At 48.7% G+C, this 21,581-nt stretch overlaps 2 protein-coding genes across 3 annotated transcripts in view; both read left to right on the top strand.

The window, feature by feature from the left end:
* ATG16L2 (autophagy related 16 like 2) overlaps positions 1-10,663 on the top strand; it is a 28,393-nt gene extending 17,730 nt beyond the window's left edge. Inside the window, exons 8-14 of one of the 2 annotated variants that reach the window (XM_088140409.1) lie at positions 417-488; positions 1,981-2,101; positions 2,208-2,313; positions 5,141-5,290; positions 6,386-6,433; positions 7,021-7,122; positions 7,600-10,663. In XM_088140409.1, coding sequence (XP_087996535.1) covers positions 417-488; positions 1,981-2,101; positions 2,208-2,313; positions 5,141-5,290; positions 6,386-6,433; positions 7,021-7,122; positions 7,600-7,687 — 687 coding nt within the window. In that variant the 3' untranslated portion in view covers positions 7,688-10,663. Of the gene's footprint in view, positions 1-416; positions 489-1,980; positions 2,102-2,207; positions 2,314-4,170; positions 5,291-6,385; positions 6,434-7,020; positions 7,123-7,599 lie in introns of those variants that run through there. The other variant, XM_088140410.1, reaches the window with a different exon arrangement.
* A 61-nt stretch (positions 10,664-10,724) lies between these two features.
* On the top strand, positions 10,725-17,711 carry LOC148216029 (uncharacterized). Its single transcript, XM_088140411.1, has 2 exons — positions 10,725-12,102; positions 16,725-17,711. Exon 2 carries the CDS (start codon positions 16,833-16,835, stop codon positions 17,556-17,558), a length of 726 nt encoding a protein of 241 aa, XP_087996537.1. The 5' UTR covers positions 10,725-12,102; positions 16,725-16,832; the 3' UTR covers positions 17,559-17,711.
* The last annotated feature ends 3,870 nt before the right edge of the window (positions 17,712-21,581 follow it).

Genomic DNA, 21,581 nt, shown 5'->3' with positions numbered 1-21,581 from the left:
ACAGAGTTGGGTGGTCTGCAAGGGGGTTGTAGAGCAAAATGTTATCGGGAGAGGTCTACCTCACAGCTCCCAGTTTCTCCACGTCATCTTGCAATGGGCATTTCCTGGGTAAAACACTTCCTGCGTGAGGTTAGGTGGGTGCTGATGTGGGATGCAGGAAGGGCTGCATCGTTCGATGGTGCTGACCTGCTAGATCTGGCAACTTTGAGGAACATGGTGCACCTTTGGAGCTCTGAGATCGCTACGATTTTGGCTCTCAGAGGGCCAGGCCCTTTGGAGGAATAGCTTGAACTGGACAGAAAAAGGAAGATGAACATTGGCCACGGGGAGCTTCCACGGTTTCCCACCCCATAGCTGGGGGCGGTTCTCTTATATCCCTGACTTGGCTGCTTCTGTCCACACCTTCTCCTCACCAGGGTCGTCTCCTCTTAGCCGCCACGTACAACAACGCTGCTCAGCTGTGGAAGGTTGGAGGCAGGCGCGTCAAGGTGAGTCCAGGTGGGTGGGGGCTTTCTGGGCGGGTGGCCTGGGGGAGAACCGCAAAAATTCCCTTGCTGAAACCTGGCACAGCGTTTCAGAGGAGGTGCGTGTCAGTCCTTCGAAGGTGTCCAGAGCAGGAAAGTGACTTCACAAGAAGACTAGAACGAAGCTTCATAGAGAGGGTTGGCATTGCCAGAATCTTGCGTGTCTGATTATGGCTTCCTCCCGTCCTCCTTCTACCCCACTGTCAGCCCCACCAGATAGACCTGACCAGGAAATCCACAGGAAGTCTAATCACTTTTATTGATTTTAATACATAACAGCAGAATTATTGATTTTAAACCATAATAGCAGAATCTTGGAAGTCTGATTGTGCTGTATCTCCTCCTCCTCTTCCTCCTCCTCCTCCTCCTCCTCCCCCCCCCCCAATGTTATCTGGATAGTCGGGACTTAAAAATGAAGGAGCCAGCCTGTATCTGTTCCTTATACCATCCCCTTTCCCAGGGCTCAAAGAACTAATGCGTCTGCCCTTTTCATTTCTGGAACGGCTTTTGGATATTTCCCTCAAGGCCATGTCCATGCGTCTTCACATTGCACAATATGCATCCTGTTGCTGAGCCCTGGACCCCAGAGGGATGGTTTTTGAAATTGGGCTGTTAAGTGCCATGGATGCTAATAGTGGGTTCATGCCATGCTATGCCATCAGAGAAGATTGTTTTTCTGCCTTGGCACTTCTCACCATTCTTGCAAGGAAGATTTGCCCAGCGTGGTTCCAACCCTTATGTCTTCTTTCAGTCCAGAGCTCCTAAAAATTCAGGGTGTTCCCACTTCAGTATATTGTAATCTACAGATGAATATGCATGCAAATCATTTTTTTTTCACTGATGTAGTGTGCCACTAAAATGGTTCTTTGGCAAATAAACTTTTCAGACACATCAAGGGAACAGTCAACCCTCCCTCCCTCCCCCCTTCCCTTCCCCCTCCCCCCTACCTACCTCCTTCCTTCCTTCCTTCCTTCCTTCCTTCCTTCCTTCCTTCCTTCCTTCCTTCCTTCCTTCCTTCCTTCCTTCCTTCCTTCCTGTAATTCTGTACCATCAACTTCATGGAGACTCCTGACAGTTGAAAACCATGTAAAATCCATAGAATTGTAAAACATACCATCCCAAACCAGAACAAACCATGGTCTCATGAGCGACTGCTATATATGTCAACCATGAAAAACTCTTTGGAAGAGCTCTGTCTTGACTGCCCTCTGGAAGGCTGAAGGAGAGCACCATTTGGATCCCCAGGAATGAGACGTTGCATAAAATTGGGTGCGACTCTGTCTGGTTGAGCTGAGGTTCTGAATTTCTTCTCTGATTGATTGATTGATTGGTTTGGAAGGTCCCTGGAGTGTTAGGTTCACCATTTGGGTTTCTGGACATTTCTGGATTTTTTTGTCTCTTAATTAGCAATGAAACAATCTATTTCTTACTGTCTCCAACGTTTCTGCTTGCCTAGGAGATTCTCACAGGGCACACTGACAAAGTGACAGCTGCCAGATTCAAGCCTGTGTGGCACCAGGCGGTGACGGGCAGCCGAGACAGGACCGTGAAAGTGTGGGACTTGGCCAAAATGGCATGTAAGTAGTCGTGATGCTTCTGGGGAGGACCAGGATGGAGCCACACCCAAGGCAAGTTCTTCGGCACTCCACCCCACACCCGACTTACTGCTGTCCATCCTGGCAGGTTTTAGGACCATCCAGGTCTTCTCTTACTGCAATGATGTTGTGTGTTGCGACAATGTCATTGTGAGTGGGCACCACGACAAGAGGATCCGTTTCTGGGACAGCAGGTGAGTGCTCCAGAAGCAGGCGTACCCCCATTCAGCTGACAGCACCAGGGTGGTAGGATGCCCTCCCTGGAGAAGCTCGCCTGGCCCCCGCTTCATCCCACCACGGCTCTGCAGAAAACGGGCTTCTCCAGCTGCTCCTCTTTTCCTCTGTTCCTGATTGCTTCAGTGTTAGGGACAGGCAAGGATGAGATCCCAGGTATTTTCCCAGCCAACCTCACTTTCACAGCTCTGCTTCACCTTCCATTCCTAAGCTGTAGCTTAACAAGAGTAAGACCTCTTACCTTTCCCCAACTTAGTGCCATCCGTCAGCTCCGAGAATGCTTAACTCTACTGGCCAAAGCTTCTGGGGTTTGAAGTCCAAGTCTTCGGCTTGCGGGGAGATGTTTGAGATTCTGCTTCCTTTTCCCGTCCCCTTCAGAGAGGCAAGAATAACACCCTCGCTGGCTCTTTCTGCTATATACCTGGGCTGGTGTGCTTGGCAGGTGATTTGCACGGGGCACTTGGTCAGGTGAAGACTGCTCAGCTCCGTTTCTACAGCGTGCTGCCTTGGATTATGTTATGCCTTGCTTAAGCCATGGGTCAGTGTGTTGTAGACACCCAGAAAGTGGGTTGACTGGGCCACCAGGTTAAATATGTTGTGTGAACGCTGCAGTTCATTAACCTGGTGGGAAACAGCCAAAGGCCGTGTGCTACTCCTCTTCCCCCCATTTCCTCCTTTGCTTCGAATTCTTATTCTGCAAATTGGGAAAATCGGGATATTCAAAGAGATCTTCCCGTTGCTGGCTTGCAGACAAGCACTGGCAAAACGAAGCTTTTCCAGAGCGACCCCCTTCACTGCAGGCTCAGAAACGTGGGGGGGGGGGGCTTGAATTCAGTTTCCCCAGTGAGCCTGAGTAGCCCCTTCTGTTGTAGTTTGAGCCAAACTAGCTTCGGAATCACAGCTGAATTTCCGGTGAAGTTAGATTGGCTGGAAAGGATCGGCCGAGGATCGCTGGAGTTGACCCAGAACATCCAGGCAGACTCACCCATCCGTTCCAGCCCCCACTCCAGAAGACCCTGAGTGAGAAGAACTAGGAGAACCTGATTAGCCGAGTCTCTGCTTGCAGATTATCATGCTTTCTTCGGGCCATAAAACTTAATTTCTGACCAGGCTCTACTCAGTTTCTCTACATTCTTGTAAGGTAGTGAAAAAAAAAAAGCTAGGGCGTGTTTTTATTTCCAGGTTATTTTGTCAGTGCAAAGAAAGATCTTCTCCAAAGCACGTGGTCTTCTCCTTTCATACTTATCTTCCACCTGCAAGCTGTTCTGCACAGCTTCTGAAGAAAAGGGGCAACTTCTTACGTGTTTTTTAAGCACCTTCTTGGGTTTTGAATTGTATTGGATGAACAGATTCCCCGGCAACAAGGGTTAGGGTTCTGCTTCTCTGTTCCTCTAAACCCCCATTGATTCTTCTATGGGGCAGAAGCTCCCTGCTCCTGCCTCTGGTGCATGAGAAGCATAGGAAGAATCCCAACAGCCGCGCTCTGTTGGATGGTCAAATTGGGGTGCAAATCAGAGTCCTGCATTTTAGAGAAGATGTTAGACTTTCATTTTTTACCATGTTTAATCTCGGGGAGATGGGATGATTACATTTTCATTTTCATCCATCCATTGGAATTTGGATAGATATGGAATGTTTGGAATTGCCAGGAAAAATCAGTCACAATTCATTAATGCATAAAGTCCCTTTCCTTTTATTTATTTATCCTCTATTAAACCCCAGATTTCTGACAACTGTTTCTACAGTTTGTTCTCCACTTGCCTTATAATCTTTTCCAATTTATTGTCCTTGGATTGTCTCACTTGACTCTCTTCAAGGCCTCCAGGACATTGCTGGCCTGCTTTCCATGAACAGCACGTTTCAGGCCCGCCTGCAAACGTCATGTACTGTAAATGGGTTGTGCCATTTCATGGAAATGAGGAATGAAGCAGGTCAAAAACTGAGGAAACTTGTGGGGTAAGAGAATGACGAGTCTTCTCCAGACTGAAGGACAAGAAGCAGAAGCCAGGAATAGAGGGACCGGACTGAGATCTTGTTCTCGACGTAGGTGGACTCTCAGGGTGATAAGCTTTTAGTTATTTTCTTTGCGTAACTGAAATGGAGGCAATTTTGCTTCAGCGTGTTGTTGTTGGAAGAATATTTGGAGTAAAAAGCTCCATTCTACTATTTCAAACTGTAACCACTGCACAGAACTTCCCTACTTCGTTATCACTCATCCAACGAAGTTTTGCAGAGCCAGAAGCACTGAAAGGCCATTTGAGATCTTCGGGGGCTGAAGAATGACCGGCTGGGCAAGAACTGCAGCTGAGCACGGGGTTGCTCGCCCTCTGACTGCTGAGAAACCGATAGTGGTGTTTGCAGGACTGAACCCAGTCCTTAATTCTGGGAATACTAATACTGCTTTTTCAATGTCTCGAAACAATTCTCTTCCCAATACCCCCTGCCCGATATCCTGAGCCCTCCTGCTTGCAGTGCTGGCTCTCAAAAGGTCCAGAAGAGATACAGAAAGGTTGGGTTGGATCACCAGGTAGGGTGCTGCATCACCGCGCCCTCATTTCTCCTGTGTAACAACTGAGGGGAAGAGGGCTTCCTTGACGTTGGGGCCAAATATCGTGGGAGGGGGCCTGGAGCAGCGGAAATGGCTGTGCTTAATATGTGAATGGTGCCTGGGCTTAGTGCACCTGTCCGGCCAAGATGAGGTTCTTGCCCTGGTCAGCTTTGGCGCTCAAGAAGCTGTTGCACGAGACTGGGGGTCGTGAACCCCTCCCTCTGTGCTCCCTCCCCCAGGGGCCCTGACTGCGCGGAGGTGATCCGCATGGAAGACAGGGTGACCTCGCTCAGCCTCAGCTCCGATCAGCTGCAGCTGCTGAGTTGCTCTCGGGACAACGCCCTCCGCCTCATCGACTTGCGGGTGTTCGCCGTCCGGCAGGTGTTCAGGTAAGGGTCTGGGACCTGGAGATGGGACTGCTCGTCCCAAGCTGGCGGCATGGTCTCGGGGGGATTGTGGGAGTTGTAGTCTACCCAGGTTGGGGGGGATTGCAGGAGGGAAGACCAGCCTCTTGAGTTAAACCAAGTACTTACCCTTGGAAGGGATGAGTAGCTAGGGGTAACTTCCCCAAGGGCCTCCAGCAAGAGTGTCCACAGGGTGTGTTAGAAAAAGCCACGATGGCGCAATTAAAGCTCTACCTGTGAGGCACATAAAAAACAGGTGGCACTTCAGTTGCACCATCACGGCCGCCATCTTGATCTCTGCACCCAAAGATAGCAGTTTGCATCTGTATGGTTCAGCTGTTTGAGCATTTGCCTCCTTGCACGGGTGGGCTTCCATCAGTTATGGGGTGGGGTTTGCCAAACGTGCCGAACGGGGCTAAGAAGGGCTTGGAGACTCTCCATGGCTTGTGGAAGCCCAACCATGGTCTTGAAAAGGCCATCACATCAAGTTGCGCTCATAAGGCAGATCAGGAATCGCCTGCTCCTGTCTGGACATGGAAGGGACCATCTTCATCAGTGGATGGAAGGAGGTCCCCAGCTAATTGAAGCCCTGCCCACCATTTTGCAGAGCTTGGCCCCCACTCTTGATTCCCAGCCCCTGCCTCTCCCTCTCCCTTCCTCCAATCCTCTGGGGTGGCTTTTCTGGAGCTCACCATCCTTCCTTCCATACTCAGAAATAGAATATTTAGGCATCGGATTCAGGAGAGAAGTGGTGAAGTGGATTAAGTCCAGAAGTTGCAGAGGTCCACTTTGAAGACAAGAGCATCAGAAATGTGGAATTTCTCCCTGGCTGGAACTGAGATGGGGTCACTTCAATCAGGGAAATTCATTCCCAGCCCTTGAAATTTTGAGTTTTGTATTCCCCAATTCCCAATATCACAAGGTCACACTCAAAGCATTTTCATGGTGCTTTTGGAGGTTTTAAAATCTTTGGACTGGGGAGTCTTTTGCAAAAACTTCGTCCTTGCCTTTCCTTTTCTGAATTCAAAGGAGAGCAAAGGTTCTTTCTCCGCTCACAAACATCTTCTTTATTTTTTGGAGGGCGGACGGATTCAGGTGTGGGTCCGATGGGACCAAGGCTGTGTTGAGGTGAGTCTCTGCTGATCCAGCGATGGTGCATGATGTTCAACTGCTCACTGTTGTTTTTGGCCAATGAGTCTGTTTCTTTAGCTCAGTGTTTCTCAACCTCAGCCACTTGCTGGCTGGGGAATTCTGGGAGTTGAAGTCCACACCTCTTAAAGTGGCTGAGGTTGAGAAACACTGCTTTAAGTGCCTATTTTAACTCCTGCAACATTTTCCATCACTTTTGACACCGTTTTCACTCTTATGGGTAGCTTTTTGTAAATCATCGGTTTGTGAAGCGCGTGCATGTTTGCTCTGTAATTGGGAAATAATAGGAAGAATGAAATTATGGGTGAGAGCGGGAAGCTAGCAGACCAGCATTAGCAGGCAAAAATTCAATTAAGGACGCTAACTGCCAGCCCTTGAAATGTCTGAGTTATCTACTCCTCCTCTGCTGGTAGCACGGGGTCCCTGTCCCAGTGTTTGGGGGTGCTTTTCTATCTAAAAAAGCCATCGGAGCAGGATAGGTTTCGTAAGTCCCTGTTTCTCAGAGTGGCGCTTCCTTCTTTCGTAGTTTCTCGATGGCATTTTTATTTGTCGTTTCTTTACGGCAGCCCTGATAAAAGGTACACCTTGGTTGGATCTGTAGATGGCACCATTTTCCTCTGGAACACGAGGACTGGAAAGCTGGAAACCCGCCTGGCAGGAGTGCACCGGTGAGACATTTTTTGGCTTGAAAGGAGGATGCCAATAGTGCAGACCTGGTGGGTCGAAAAATGTGCCAGACCTGCAAAAGCGAGTCCTCCGTTCTTCCTCCTCTCCCGCAGGCCCAATTATTGGCGGGGTGCCGGTGGCTCCCTCCAAAGCTACATGCCTTGTTTTTAACCGGGGTTTTAAAGTTAAGGAAAGCATTGCCTCTTTAAAAGCCCTTTAAGAGCCCTTTAAAGGTCTCACTCAACTGCAATGCACTTTTAGGCCTTTTCTGGGGTTCAGGACTCCCCTCTGCAGAAGAGAAGCAAAGGGTCTTGGACTGGACGGGGCATCTGGTTTTGCAAATGTCGTTCCTGATGTGGAGATCGCCCTTTGCTGGGAGTTGTCTGGACCCTGCTTATGACAGCCTAGAGGAGCCCAGGGGATGGGCCAGCTCCTAGCCGGCATCGTGTGAACGGAGGCCCCGCTCTGTCTCTCTCCAGGTCTTCCGTGAATGCTGTGGCTTGGTGTCCCTTTGGGATCCGCATCGGGAGCGTGGACCAGTGCCGGAAAGTTGTGCTGTGGAGGTAGCAGAGGAGAAGACACGAGCTCTGTGCCTCTGTCCCTTTCTTAGACCTGCCCGCTTGTGCCTTTTGATGTGGGTTGCTGGATCTGAGAACGAGGACAGGCTGATGGGGCTGAGAAGGTGGTCTTCCTTGTGCTCAGGCGGCCCCAGATTTCTGTCTTCTTTCTTCCTTGCTATGGGCGAAGGATGCGAGATGGGAAGCCTCGTCTTTGGAGAGGCCTCCAACTCTCAGCAGGTCTGCAAAGCAGATGACGGGACCCTGCAAGGACTGAGAAAGAGCCGAGAGGTATTTCCAAGAGTTCAGTAAATGCTCCATCAGTGGCAGCCCTTTGAGGTAGGCCAGCTCAGGAATCAGACACTGCAAGGACTCCTGGAACTCTGATTGTTGGGGCGCTTGTACCAGAAATCTGAAAGCCTGCCAGAGTTTCCCTGGGCCCCCTGTGCAGAATCAAGCAGGGTTATTTTGAGTCTCTTTCTTGCACTCTCTCCTTTCCCAGGGCTGAGACGTTGTTTACTATCTCTTTTATCTGCTAGCGGCTCTTACCTTCCTTCACCAACATCATCTCTCCTTTTCTCGACCTCTGGGGACAATCCAGTGCCTTGAGAGGGCTTTTGCCGGGAATTTTGGATTCCTCCATATACAGTGGCAGTGTCCTGAATGACCATGGCTGCTGGGAGAAGCTGAGACAGGAAGGTGAGCACCGTCCTGTTCTGCTTGGCCTCCTTCCGTGGCAGCTGGTTATCCGCCGTGGGAAGGAAACGCCCGGCCCACACGCATCTTTGATCCAAGTTCCTGGGGCAAAGACGGACAGGACAGGCGTGTCCCTGGTCCCCCAGCAAGGCCAATGTTGCATTCCGTGATAGAGAGCGAGACTGGGGTGTTCGCAGGGTGTGGTGGAAAAAGTCAAGATGGCAGCCATGACCCGGCCATTGCCACTCTGGCCTTTGTTTTGGCAGAAAAACAGGCAGAGCTTCAGACCCACATTCAAAGTGGGCTGCTTCTCTTCACCGCATTTCCCTGTTCTCTTCCGGTCTGGCCTTTGCCCTTTTTGGCCACTGCACTGGTCTGCTCTCCAAGCAAATCAGCTGGAGGACTGCCCCTTTCACTCCAGCTGGCCTCCTCCTCCTCCTCTCTTTTCCTTCTCCTCTTCCTTCTTCTATTTCTCCTCCTCCTCCTCCTCCTCCTCCTCCTCCTCCTCCTCCTCCTCCTCCTCCTCCTCTTCCTTCTTCTATTCCTCCTCCTCCTCCTCTCCTCCCTCCCTTTGCGACCCTGGCTGCCTCCTCCCCTGCTCTGCTCTCACTGGTTCCTTCCAGGTGATCTGGGGAGGAGAACAGAATAAGAAATGGGGCAGACCTGGTTTGAAAAGGAGGCTGTCTCCATGTCTTCTCCACCTCCCCTGGTGGGATCAAGGGGCTAGACCAGTGCGCATTTCTTGCTGGGTGGGGAATTCTGGGAGTTGAAGTCCACACATCCTAAAACTGCCAAGGATGAGAAACACTGCAGTAGAGGAACAAACCTGCTCCAGACGATGTCCCTAGGCCCCAAAGACCTGCATTCCTGCATCAACCCAAACGTGTGAGGTGATTAGCCATTGGACTGTCCAGAGGGAGTGAGCCAAGCGGCAGGAAGTGGGAGAATGAAGAAGAAACAGGCCGGCAGGCTTTTCAGACTCCATCTGAAGCTGAGGGGAGAGAAGGATTGTTGGGGGGAAAGCATTGCACCCCAAGTGAGATCATGGAAGTAGGACCAGTCGTCTTCCAGCAGTCCTTGCGATCCTGTAAAAGATTCTGGGATGGCAACATCTGCCTGGCAGCCTTGCAGGGGATCCAGTGGTAGATTAACCAGAGCACATTTTCCTTCACTGCACGTAGCAGGTGTTTGTAAGTAAACGGGCTGCAGTTTCGAAGGGTGGCTTTTCTGTATTGCAAAAATATATGGTGTTGCTTGGAAAATAAAAGGTTGGGTTCCTCTACAGACAGATGTGTCGTTTGCATGCAATCAAGAAACGGTGAGATGCAAACTTGGGGATCCTTGCATTGCAGAGCCCTGGGGATCTCCTGTTGCTATTCCGTCTTCCCCCAGAACAGGTTTTCTGCCATCAGAAAAACTGAACTCAGCGACCCTAGCATTTTCACCAATTGATCCCTTCTGTGCTTATTCTAGGCAAAAGCAAGGAACTTCTACCTGGATTTCAGCTGCAGTTATCACTTGCCTTAACCCCTTAAAGTCACCCATCCGTCGCCCTCCCCGGACCTTTTGTAAATAATGCCAACTCAAGCTTCTTCAAGACACCAAAATTTCACGGCCATCCCGCAGTCCGGAAAAAATGGCAACCCGTCCTAGAAAAAAGGCAGCGAACTTAATCACAATGGAGCTCAGAGACTGTGGCAGATGCTTAACAGGTTCTCCATTTCACTGGGCCACTAAACCTGTAAGAGCTAGGGAGAGAGTATTAAAAGCTTTCTGCAAATCTGCCTGGGAGGCAGATTTAATCACAGCAATAAACAGAGGCAGTGAAGGTAGACATTTCTGGTCTCTGAGTGCATCACGCCATATGTGTTGATTATGAGTCAAACCCTTGGCACTTGAGCACCGTCTTTTCTCTGCCCAGGCATTACTTCACACTTCTTAACTCAAAACAGCACTTGCAAATGAGGTGGGGCTGGCTAGCTGTTCCTCTCCAGTACATTTTCCTCTGGGGCCTGCCCCACTTTAGCACTTGGCGGAGTGTCGTGAGCAGGCTAAGCTTTGATCTGGACTTTTGATGCCATAGCCCTAAAATGCGCGTCTGTCTCTCCGTGTGTTCGCTGAGGAGGAAAACAAAGCCATTTGAGAACAAAGGAATCAATAAACAGGGTGACCAAGCAAAAAGCTGGGGTGCACCCTGCAAAGAAGGCTAGTTTTATGCTTCCAGATCTTGTATGCAGCATGCCTGCATATAAAGGTTCCTTCCAACTTTTTGATTCTAGGATATATACACGCATATATTTAGCATGCTTGCACTGGTGGAATGCCCTGACCTGTACCAGTTAGGCTGAGAATCCGTGCCAAGGCAGGAAGTCCTTGGATGGGGCCCAGCTGGAATTTGATGTTATCTAGGAAATACAGGTAGTCCCCAGGTTAAGAATGAGTTCCGTTCCCAAGGTCTGTCCTTAAGTTGAATTTGTATGCAAGCTGGAACAGTAGGACTGTGTAACACTGTATAAGTAGCATTGTGTAATTAACTTGAACCATTGTATATTTAACTTGAATTTTGCTATAATAGGCTCCGTTCTTAACTAGGGGTCATCCTTAAACTGGGTGTTCTTAACCCAGGGACTATCTGTATCCAATGTTAAGGACAGACCTTCCCCAAAGAGTGGGGAAAATAAGATTTGCAGGACCTTGGAGAGTTCCCAAGCTCAGGAGATGTTGCTCTTGGAAACCTAGGAGGGTCAAGCAAGCCTTGCAAAAACATCGGAAGCTTACTGTGTGTTCAAGTACGTCGTGCAGATGAAAAGCTCCAGGACTGGCACAGGGTCACAGCTACAAGCAAATAGCGTCACATTAAAAAGGTCAAGCAGCAGTTTGGCCCCTGGTCTGTTTGGCATTCCTGGGCAGTCTCCATGGCTTCCTGTCTTTTCTATCAGGAGCTTAGAAGAAAGCATGTGTAGGGCTGTTGGGAGGAGGTGCCATGGCAGAATGGTGCCTTGCCAGAGATGGCAGTGTGCGATGCTAGCCAGTCCAGAAGGATTTTTAATATTCTCTGCAACTGCACAAGGTTGGGGTCCCAGATGAAACACAGCCTTCTTCTGGAGGCAATAACTCAGATTTCTCAGATCCCAAGAGCTTCTGTGGCTGAAGGAGACCTGGGTTTTCCCTCACCACTGTGGTTCTCCAACGAATGTACCCTTCCTACCTATACACACCTAGATTTATATAGATCTATGTACAAAGGTTCCCTACAACAACAACCCTGCCTGATTTATTATGTGCCATCAAGTTGTTGTCATCTGTTAGGGACCACGGAGATAGATTGTTTCCCTGATGCTCTGTCCCTAATGTGGTCCTTCAGCTCTTCCAACAATGCCCCCATCGCCACTGTGACTGAGTCCATCCCCCTTGCTGCTGGCCGTCCTCTTCTTCTCTTTCCTTTCCAGCTTTAGAGCCTCCTCCAGAGAGCTGGGTCTTCACATCATGTGCCAAAGTAGGATAATTTGAGTCTGGTCATTTGTGCCTCGAGCGAGAACTGCGGGTTGATCTATTTGACGATCCATGGGTTTGTTTTCCTGGCTGCCCATGAAGACTTCACAGGAGTCTTCTCCAACACCAAAGTTCAAAAGTGCCAATACTGTTCCTCTCTTCCTTCTAAAGTCCAACTATTGCTTCCATAGAGGGTCACAGGGAATCCCATGGCTTGTACGATTCTGATCTTTGCAGGTAGGTTGGTTGGAACAGCTGATAAATAAGTGTCATGCGGCTATTTATCCATTATGTGTATTTATTTATTTGTTTTGTTTGTTAGAATTCTGTTCCCCCTTTGATTCCGTTGCTCAAGGGAGCCTCCATAGTACTCCCTCCTCCATCTTATTCTCCACAACAACTTCCCTGTGAGGTGGATTGGGCAGAGAGCGAGGAGCTGGCCCCAAATCCCCCAGGGAGCTCCTGACCTGAAGGGGAACTGGAACCTGGTCTCCCCACTCCCCCACCCAGGCTCTGGAGCTGAGAGGGAAGGACTGGCCCTGAGCCCAGCAGATTTGAACTCGGTCTCCCTGCTCCTAGTCCAGCACGTCCCCCACTACAGCAGGCACGCTGCCTGAATAGAAGTGGGATGAAATAAAATTATGATGTGGGCTGGTATCTCAGAGTGGAGAGCCTCAGCCATGCCAGAGCGGGTAACTTTGTAGTAGTAGAGGCCATGCCTGGTTTGGTCCGCAAAGGAGGAGTTTCCCATGGAGCTTCTTGGAAGCAAGGATGACCCCTCCCCTCCCGGGCCTGCTTGGGTCCATGGCGTGATTCTGTGCCAGAGCAAAACCCCCAACATGCATGGTGCCAGGGGCTGGTCCCTGCCCTGAGGGGTTTCCAAGGCAGCAACCGAAGAAAAGGCAGGAGGCAACATGTGGCTTTCCAGCGGCCCATGTCTGTAGACTCAAAGGAGTGGAAATTTAAGGTAGGGTTCCTCAACCTCAGCAACTTTAAGATGGGTGGACTTCAACTCCCAGGATTCCCCAGCCAGCCATGCTGGCTGGGGAATCCTGGGAGTTGAGGTCCACCCATCTTAAAGTTGCTGAGGTTGAGGAACCCTGATTTAAGGGTTGGATTGGGATCAGGAAGACCTGAGTTCAAGGGTTTTGCCTGCACGATGCCCCTGAGAAAGGAGGCAAGGCTTTGAGCGTGTGGCTGGGTCTGCTTTCTTGATCCTTCCGACCCCACTCCTCCCCACCGTAGATGCCCCTGAACCACAAGGTTAGATTACAACATAACGTAATGAAAGATAACAAACCAATAGAGTGGGTCTGTGCAACATGCCAAGCTATAAAAAAATTAACCAGGGTTAAACCCGAGCCCATCTGAGCCCGTCACACCAATACATTTGCTATGCAGACACGCACCGTCCTGTCTGCTCCTCTTGACGGAGGCATTTAGAGACCGCACGTTGCCTGGGTGTGGGCGTCTTGCAGCTTTACAGCACTGGAACCCATCCAGAGTCTTCAGCCGTGGGCTGTAGAAACCGCACGTAAATCAGCGGAATCTGAATTGACACCACCAATCCATTCCCCCAAAGAAGGGCATTGCCCACCCAAAGCACGTCTGGGTTGTCATGAAGGTTGAGCTTCAAGACAGAAGCTGCAAACGCCCATTTATGCCCTGGTGAGTCACCCCACACTGGATCAGCAACTGAAGCTCCCTCCAGTCCAAGAAGTTCACAAGGAAGGGGTGGTCGGAGAAGCAACATTGCTATCTGTGTTTGGGCACCCTCAGGAAATGACAATCAGATAGACTGCCTCTGAAGACTGAGTGGTGGGGTGCAGTTATTAAAAAGTTACATCTATCCATCATCTCTCATCATCCGTCCATCCACCCCCACCCAATATCTATCTATTATCTATCTATCCATCCATCCATCCATCCACCCAGTTATTAAAAAGTTACATCTATCTATCTTCTTTCATCTAACCCTCCACCCCCACCCAATTATCTATCTATCTATCTATCTATCTATCTATCTATCTATCTATCTATCTATCTATCTATCCATCCATCCATCCATCCATCCACCCATCCACCCACCCACCCACCCACCCACCCTCTCTCATCATCCGTCCATTCATCCCCACCCAAAACCTGTCAATCATCAGTCTATCACTATATCCATTCATCTATCCCCAATCTCTCTCTCTCTCTCCCTCTCTCTCTCTGTCCCTCCATCCCCACCCACCCAAGATGTCTCCCTCTTCTGATCAGCCATCCAGCCTTCTCAGGTCAACCTCTGGCCTGTCTTCTCCTTGCTGGAGATGCAAGGGCTGAGCCTGGAACTGTCTGAGATGCCTTCCAGGTATCCTTGCAGGACCAGGGCCCAGAAAAGGTGTGGTTTCTCCCTTGCCCCCCCCCCCCCCCCCGTAGCAGGCCCTTTATAAAGCTGAAGGGGGAACCTTCCACCGGCTGTTTTCCTGGAGTTTTTAAAGCTGCTTGGCTTTGGAGCAGGTGAGTTCATCTATTTAAGGGTCACCTACAAGGCTGCGTTGAATCAGTACTGAAACCACGTTTGGGATTAAAAAAGAAAAAGTTAGAAGGACCCTGGTAGCCCCTTCTCCAACTCTTTTTATTAACTTTCAGTTCATTGCATTTAAAATAAATTCTATTAATATTTTATTAAAGCTGCAGCTTACCAAAACATATGCCTTTTAATAAGATGTGTTAATTGGAAAAGGGGCTTCCAAAATCCTGTTGTTGTTTTTTTGTCGGTTTCTTTGTTTACCATCCTCGGCTAACACGGCTTTCTTCCTGCTGTGTTTGTGATAATTAAAGCTGAAATCCACCTCTAATCTGGCACTGTAGGAAGTTTTTGACCTCCCCTTCCATGATCTCAAATCGCCCTGGCTAAGTCTGGGGAAAGTGCTCCGAAACGTGGCTGGGCTGACGCAACAGGGGACCTCCTAAACTGCGGCTAACAAATCACAATGTTCTGTGCCTGCGATGCTTTATGTCCCCCCAAAATTATGGCTTAGCATAATGGCATAGCTCACCTGCAATGCACGCACCAAGCAAGCATATTCTGGCTTGTTAGGTTTTGACTCGGCCATTGGGGTGTAAACCCCTGAGTTAGCAACTTGTGTGAATTCAGCTGTGAGCTAGTATTGGGGTGTTCTTTGTGCGGATAACATCGATCCTGCTTCGCTCCCGTGGAGAGTCTAAGAAAAGAAGGCTGGATGGCTGGTCAGAAGAGAGAGGGAGACATCTTGGGTGGGTGGGTGGGTATGGGGGGACAGAGAGAGAGAGATTGGGGATAGATGAATGGATATAGAGATAGATAGATAGATGATTGATAGATATTGGGTGTGGATGGACAGACGGATGATGAGAGATGATGGATGGATAGATAGATAGATAGATAGATATTGGGTGGGGAAGGAGGGATAGATGTCAGGTTCAGCCCAAAAAACTCCAAGAGACAATGCAAATACAGTTCTGTTGCATTTATTAGCTTCCACCTCAAGACAGACTCTCCCCAGACTGAACCCAAGTTCCCAAGCCAGCCAGCCCCAACACCGTGAATTCCTTAGGGAGGTGCCAGCCTCATCTTCCTGAACTTCCCACGCTCCTGCTGGGGGCTAAGAACATGCTTATCTCCCTGAGCATGGCCTTCATAAGTCCATTCCATCACAATAGATGCTAGATAGATGCTAGATATATGTAACTTTTTAATAACTGCACCCCACCACTCAGTCTTCGGAGGCAGTCTATCTGATTGTCATTTCCTGAGGGTGCCCAAACACAGGTAGCAACGTTGCTTCTCCGACTACCCCTTCTTGGGGTTCACTTCTTGGACAGCAAATGTTGATGAGGCTGATAGGGTATTGCAGCGGGCCACAGTTCAAAGTTAAACAACGTTGCAAGTTGTGTGAATGTACGTTTTTGTGGACCTGGTTAAGTCCAGTGTCTTTAGCCATGTCTGGCCTGGTTGTTTCCACTGTGAAGAAGTGGCAGTGTTTCACTTTTAGGATAGGAAATAAAAATAAGGGCTGTGCCGGGTTGCTGAGTGTTTCGGCACGGCGATTCGACTGCCCCCAGCTGCGCGTCTGCAACGCTCAGAGCAAGGGAGTCTGCACACACGGTCAAAAAAGGCAGGATGAGGGCCACAACGGTGCAGTTGAAGCTCCCCCCATTGTGATGGGTGCTGTGGCATGCTCCCCCAACACACAGAGGTTGAATCCAAGGAACAGCAGCTTCTTCCTGCAGGCAAAATCCTAAATGGGATGTTTGTAACGCAGCTAGGATGGCCCAGGTGCTCCACCCATGATCAGTGTGGAAACAATGGATTGTGCACACCCACCAGATGTGCTTTGGGGGCATTCTGGCACATTGCAAGGCATCTCTTTAGAATCAGGATGATGGAATTATCATTGTGGACCGAACAGCGTGTTTAAGAGTATAAGAAAGTATGACCGGTCCTGCTGGATCAGGCCAAGGGCCAAGGTTTTATTTCTCACAGTGACCAACCAGATGTCTCTGGAGGCTTGTTTGCAGGGAGGAGGTGGGAAATTAGCCCATGGTTGTCCCCTGTTGTTTAGAAGCACGTTGCCCTCAACGTGGAGCCCTCAACAGACTTGCCCTCCATGAATTTATCCCAACCTTTTTTAAAGCTTTCCAAGTGAGCGGCCATCGCCCCATCAATGAACTCCACAAGCTGTTACAGTTGGGGGGGGGGGCTAAGAAAGCTTGGCAAGAGAGCTCCGCGAGGGTCATAATATCCCCACTGAATTCCTACAGGGGTGGTCCTCTTGTGCTTAAGAGAAAGGGCCTTGAATCAGAGTAAGTGATGTCTGTCTCTCACCTTATAGGAAGAAGCTCCTGAATTTCCCAACAGCGTTGACTCTCTCTTGCATCACTGCTGAGTGGAAACTGTGGGGAACCTCTGATTGCTGTGTCGAGTGGACCAGGTCAAGGTGATGTGGCAGGCTGAGTACTTTGAGAGCTTGACCCCGCTGTGGGAGGCTCTGGATGAGATGGGTCCCTCGACTCAGCTTCTAAGAGTGTCCTTGGCCAAGAATGACACAGAGACGTGGGATCATTCATTTGCTGTGGACGTGGTCGCCAGTGTCCCCACCATGCTGGAGATCTTGGAGGACAATGGCTTCTTCTTCCTCTTTAATAAACTGTCCACCCTTGCAAGAGGGCTAAAAACCACTGGGCTTCTCTCTGACGAGTGGAAGGCTTCAGAAAGTGACAACGGCGACATGGAGAATCTGGTTCCAGTCTTCAGGCTGCTGGTTCATCTTGCTCCAAGGAAGGTCTATGATAGTCTTTGCTGTCTCAGAGATTTCCTGGAGGAAGTGGGTGCAGACAACTGGGATGGAGAAAACTGCGTGAGATGCCTCACCAGAATCCAACAAGGCTTGGAGGAGATGGCTCCAAAGAACACTCTGAATTACCTGGCGCAGCTTCATGATTTCCTCACTTTCCAGCATCGGTTTCTGGCATGGTTAGCTTGTCATCCAGACGTTGAAGAGAAAGTGGGCAACTCAAACTTCTTTGACACGTTGATAATAGCCAGGAAGGTCTTGGGGCTGGGCATGGATTATTACAGTGACTGCCTGATCGACCTGCAGGAGATTCTGGAAGACCTGAATGAGCTCGAAGCCATCGTCCATTATCCAGACGACTTGGATGTGTGAAGGCTTCTAGCAGACTTTCTCAAGCTCTGGGCCTCTAATCCTCACAGCCCAAGAAAATTGATACTGTTGACCTTGGTCTGAATTCCTACCCTTAAAATGTTGTTCTGCATGTTAATTTACCGGTACAGTACTGCATATGCCAGTGTTGCTCAACCTCGGCCACTTTAAGATGGGTGGACTTCAACTCCCAGAATTCCCCAGCCAGCCATGGGGAATTCTGGAAGTTGAAGTCCACCCATCTTAAAGTGGCCGAGGTTGAGCAACACTGGCATATGCAAACCCCTGAGAGTAAATCCCACATTTCTCTTGCTACTCTTCATATCTTTTGCACCCTGCTTTTACTCAAGATTTAGATCCCTGTGTAATTTCCCCTCTGCCCTAACTCGAGTTTCAATTAAAAAAAAGGAGCACCTAGAATTGTGTCTTGCGTGTAATTCTCAAGGAGAGTATTGGGAGTCAAAGATGCTCCCTTGAAATTCAGTAGTTTTGTTTGCTCCGTGGCCCAAGTCAGTGTGGGCGCTGAATGTTCTTCCCTGAAGGGTTGATGCCCAGACACAGAATTTCAAAGTATTTTTTTTCCCCAACAGATTCTGAAAGAAAATGTCACGGAGAAACCAATTTGCTGGGGAGGTGGGTGTCCGCCAGGGTGGCTGGGGAATTCTGGGAGTTGAAGTCCACCCATCTTAAAGTGGCCAAGGTTGAGAAACACCAGTCTATAGCGTGACTTTTCAAAGAAACTGTACTGGTTTATTGCATTTATTTTAATCAGTGCTATGCTGCTTCCCTTTGAAAGACATCTCAAAGCTGTTGGACGTTAATTGGCATGACAAGATAGCAAATTCCAGAGATGTAACTGTTGAAGAAGATGGACATTCTGTGACTTAAAAAAAAAAAAAAAAAGCAGAGTAAAGCCGTGCTGGTCGAGAGGCCTCCCCACCTTTTTGTTTTTCCATTTTTCATTTGGAATCTGTTGAGGAATATTAGTTGGTACTTCTATGATAAGGACTCGCTTGAGGCACTTCCTGGTGGCTTCCTGGCATCATCCATGTATCTTTCTTGGCCACAGCGTGGATGCGGTAAGCCTTTGCTCCCTTCCGGGATGTTTCTCATCTTCCTCAACATAGCCTACACTCCTGGGGTCTCCTGGTGGTCTCCTATCCAAGTCTCAGTCAGACCTGGCCCTCATCAATTCAAACTGGTTTGTCTGGGAGCTCCACTTAATGTACCTTTAGCCATCACTTGATTTTATTATTGTACTGTTATTATAGAAATTCAACAGCATTACTTGGCAGTGTTCACCCAACACTCTGAATCAGGTGAAATGAAGACCCAGCAATTGTATTTCAGCAACATTTGTTTTTTAAATATTTTTGGTTAGGTTTTTAGTGGCTTAGCATGTTGTGCAAACCCAGGCTGTTGGGTTAGTGTACAGTCCAATGTTTTGTGAATGCCCAGAACATGATGTACGTGCAATATAAGAAGAAAGATTTCCCTGTCTAACCTACAGCTCTGGGATTTCCTGGTGGTGCCCCATCCCAGCCTTCAGTTTTGTGAGATCAGGCCAGGTCAGCCCGGTGTTGTCACTGCTTCCTGCGGGCAAAACAGGAACAACGACCTCCAGCAAGCAGGTTAAATGGGTGGTGTGAATGTGGGCATTGTGCTGCTCGCGCTAACTGAGCAGAGGAGGATTTCCAGATCTTCGCTGTGATGTCTTAAGCAAGCTCAGCTCTTGCCTCTCCCAAAAGTTAACTCTTCAGGTAAGTCAGAGAAAAACTCTGTCGCTCCCAATGCTGTGAATAAGCATCCTGGCTGTGTTTCTCCCCCCCAGACTAGGGAATTTGTCTGCTGGCTAAACTACAACTCCCAGAATCCCAAGTGCTGGTTGGGGCCGATCCAAGTTACATTTAGCCACCTATGGAGGATTATTCAAGTTTCCACTGCTTGGGTCCACCACCTGTTTACAGCAGTGTTTCCCAACCTTGACAGCTTGAAGATGTGTGGACTTCAACTCCCAGAATTCCCCAGCCAGCACGTATGGACTTCAACTCCCAGAATTCTACAGCTAACATGTTGGCTGGGGAATTCTGGGAGTTGCATACATCCTCAAGTTGCTGAGGTTGGCTGGTTAAGCCAGTGTTTCTCAACCTTGGCAACTTTAAGATAGGTGGACTTCAATTCCCAGAATTCCCCAGCCAGCCATGCTGGCTGGGGAATTCTGGGAGTTGAACTCCACCTATCTTAAAGTTGCTAAGGTTGAGAACACTGGGTTAAGCAATTGTCAAGTCTGGCTTTTCCAATCTTTTTTTAGAGACTGAATGCTCCACGGTATGTTTTGAATTTTGATGCCCAAATGGTTTACCTGTAAAATGCTTAAGTCGGTGCAAATAAAATCCATCCTCTTTTATTTGAAGTGTTAATAAATAAACCATTAAGGAAGAGAAGTGAGAAACAGAGCCAGGATTGAAGCTACGGCTGTCTCTGCTAGGGTTTATCCGCAAACACGGAACCGTGACATGAACAGATGGGCTGAGTGTGCCCAGCGCACCCCTGGTTGACCCCTAGTCCGGTGGCTTGTGTGAACGGAGCAAGTGCCAGCTGGCTGTGTGTGACGTGTGATAAGTCCTTCCTTTTGCCAGATGGCCTATAGCAAAGGTGCGTGTGTCCGTGTGCACGCGCGTGTGTGAGAAATATAACTGTGAGGCCAAATTTCGGGTGTGTTTCAGAGGGATTAAAGAAATCAGGCCACAGAGTGACTCCGGCCAGTTTGCCGTGTGACAAAATGAGACGGACCATGAAAATAATAAAAAATGAATCCACTTTCCAAGGTTGCCCAGGTCGCTTTCAGCTCCTTTGCAAGCAAGGAAAATCATCCCTGCCCTTTCATGGTGCAGGGATCACCTCAGGGCCCCCATTCCTTTCGCTTCCCAGGTGGGATGGGGACCCCCAGCAGCCCCTCTCCAGATGGGTCTGGGCAAGACGGTTCTATAAATACGGGTGTTGAGCCATGGATGGCTTTGAGGTTCACGCCAGCCCTGGATTTGCACCCGGAGCCCTGTTGGCAGGGATTAAATTCCAGGGGTAACACCACCAAACCAATTCCTCCCAGTTGGTAGTTGGGCTGTGGTGACTTGCCTCAGCTGCCAATCAAGCTGCCATCAAGGGTGTTGTGGTAGCCTAAAAAATGAGGGGATAACGGCCTGACTTACAGAAAATCTGAGCACTGGGGAATCGGGGCCCCAATCGATTATAAGCAGTGGGGAGTCCACGATCCCCTTTGCCCCGCTTTCCATGGTACGGGGTTGGTTCTTGGGGGGGCTGAGGGGCCTTTGACCTCCCGATGCAAAGGTGGAATGTTTCCCCCGCATGCCGAATGCCCCCTTCTTTCTTTTTTATTTTTATAGTAATTTTATTAAAAGTTGCAATTAAAAAGATAAAAACTAATACAGACTAAAAAAGAAAAGAAAAAAAAGAAAAAAAGAGAAAGGAAAAGAGAAAAAAAGAGAAAAAGTAAGAATATAGTAAAGAAAAAGAAATGTATGAATCCCATCCTCCATCACAATAAGTATAAACAATTTTAGTAACTTATCGCCTTCTCTTAAAATACGACAAATGATCTCTTCTTCCCCTTTCCCATCTCTTATCTATAAACAGATCCTTAAAGCCTCATCGTTTCAGTCCTGATGTCAGCAAAAGTCCATTAAGAGTCACCAGAAATAACAACCTATCTATTTTAACGTTGATCAAATAAACCCACTTTATATTCCTTCCTTTTACTTTTAACAGTCTTGATCTTTAGTCCCTTCAAATAATGTCCTAGAATTTCTTTTCATTTTTTCTTTGTTCCCTCTCACAACATTCTTCAAAACTTGAACAAGCCGCTTTTGTAAATCCAATATAGGAAAATTATCCAGGTCACTCTCTTGGTTTGTTATTTGTATATCCCTTTTAATTATTAAGATATCAGCCGGTTTCTTTTCTATGTCCAGCGTAGAATCTTTTTCCATGTCATTCTTGCAGCCTGTC

This window comes from Python bivittatus, unplaced genomic scaffold (genome assembly GCF_059951505.1).
Source record: "Python bivittatus isolate LINGU-HERP-01145 unplaced genomic scaffold, Pbiv_v1 ctg000340_np1212, whole genome shotgun sequence".
NCBI lineage: Eukaryota > Metazoa > Chordata > Lepidosauria > Squamata > Pythonidae > Python > Python bivittatus.
Note: the sequence above shows the minus strand (reverse complement) of the source record. Positions and strands in the feature narration are given on the sequence as shown.

Excerpts from the sequence above, each read along its gene's own strand:
- LOC148216029 (XM_088140411.1), top strand. The coding sequence starts at position 16,833 with ATGTGGCAGGCTGAGTACTTTGAGAGCTTGACCCCGCTGTGGGAGGCT.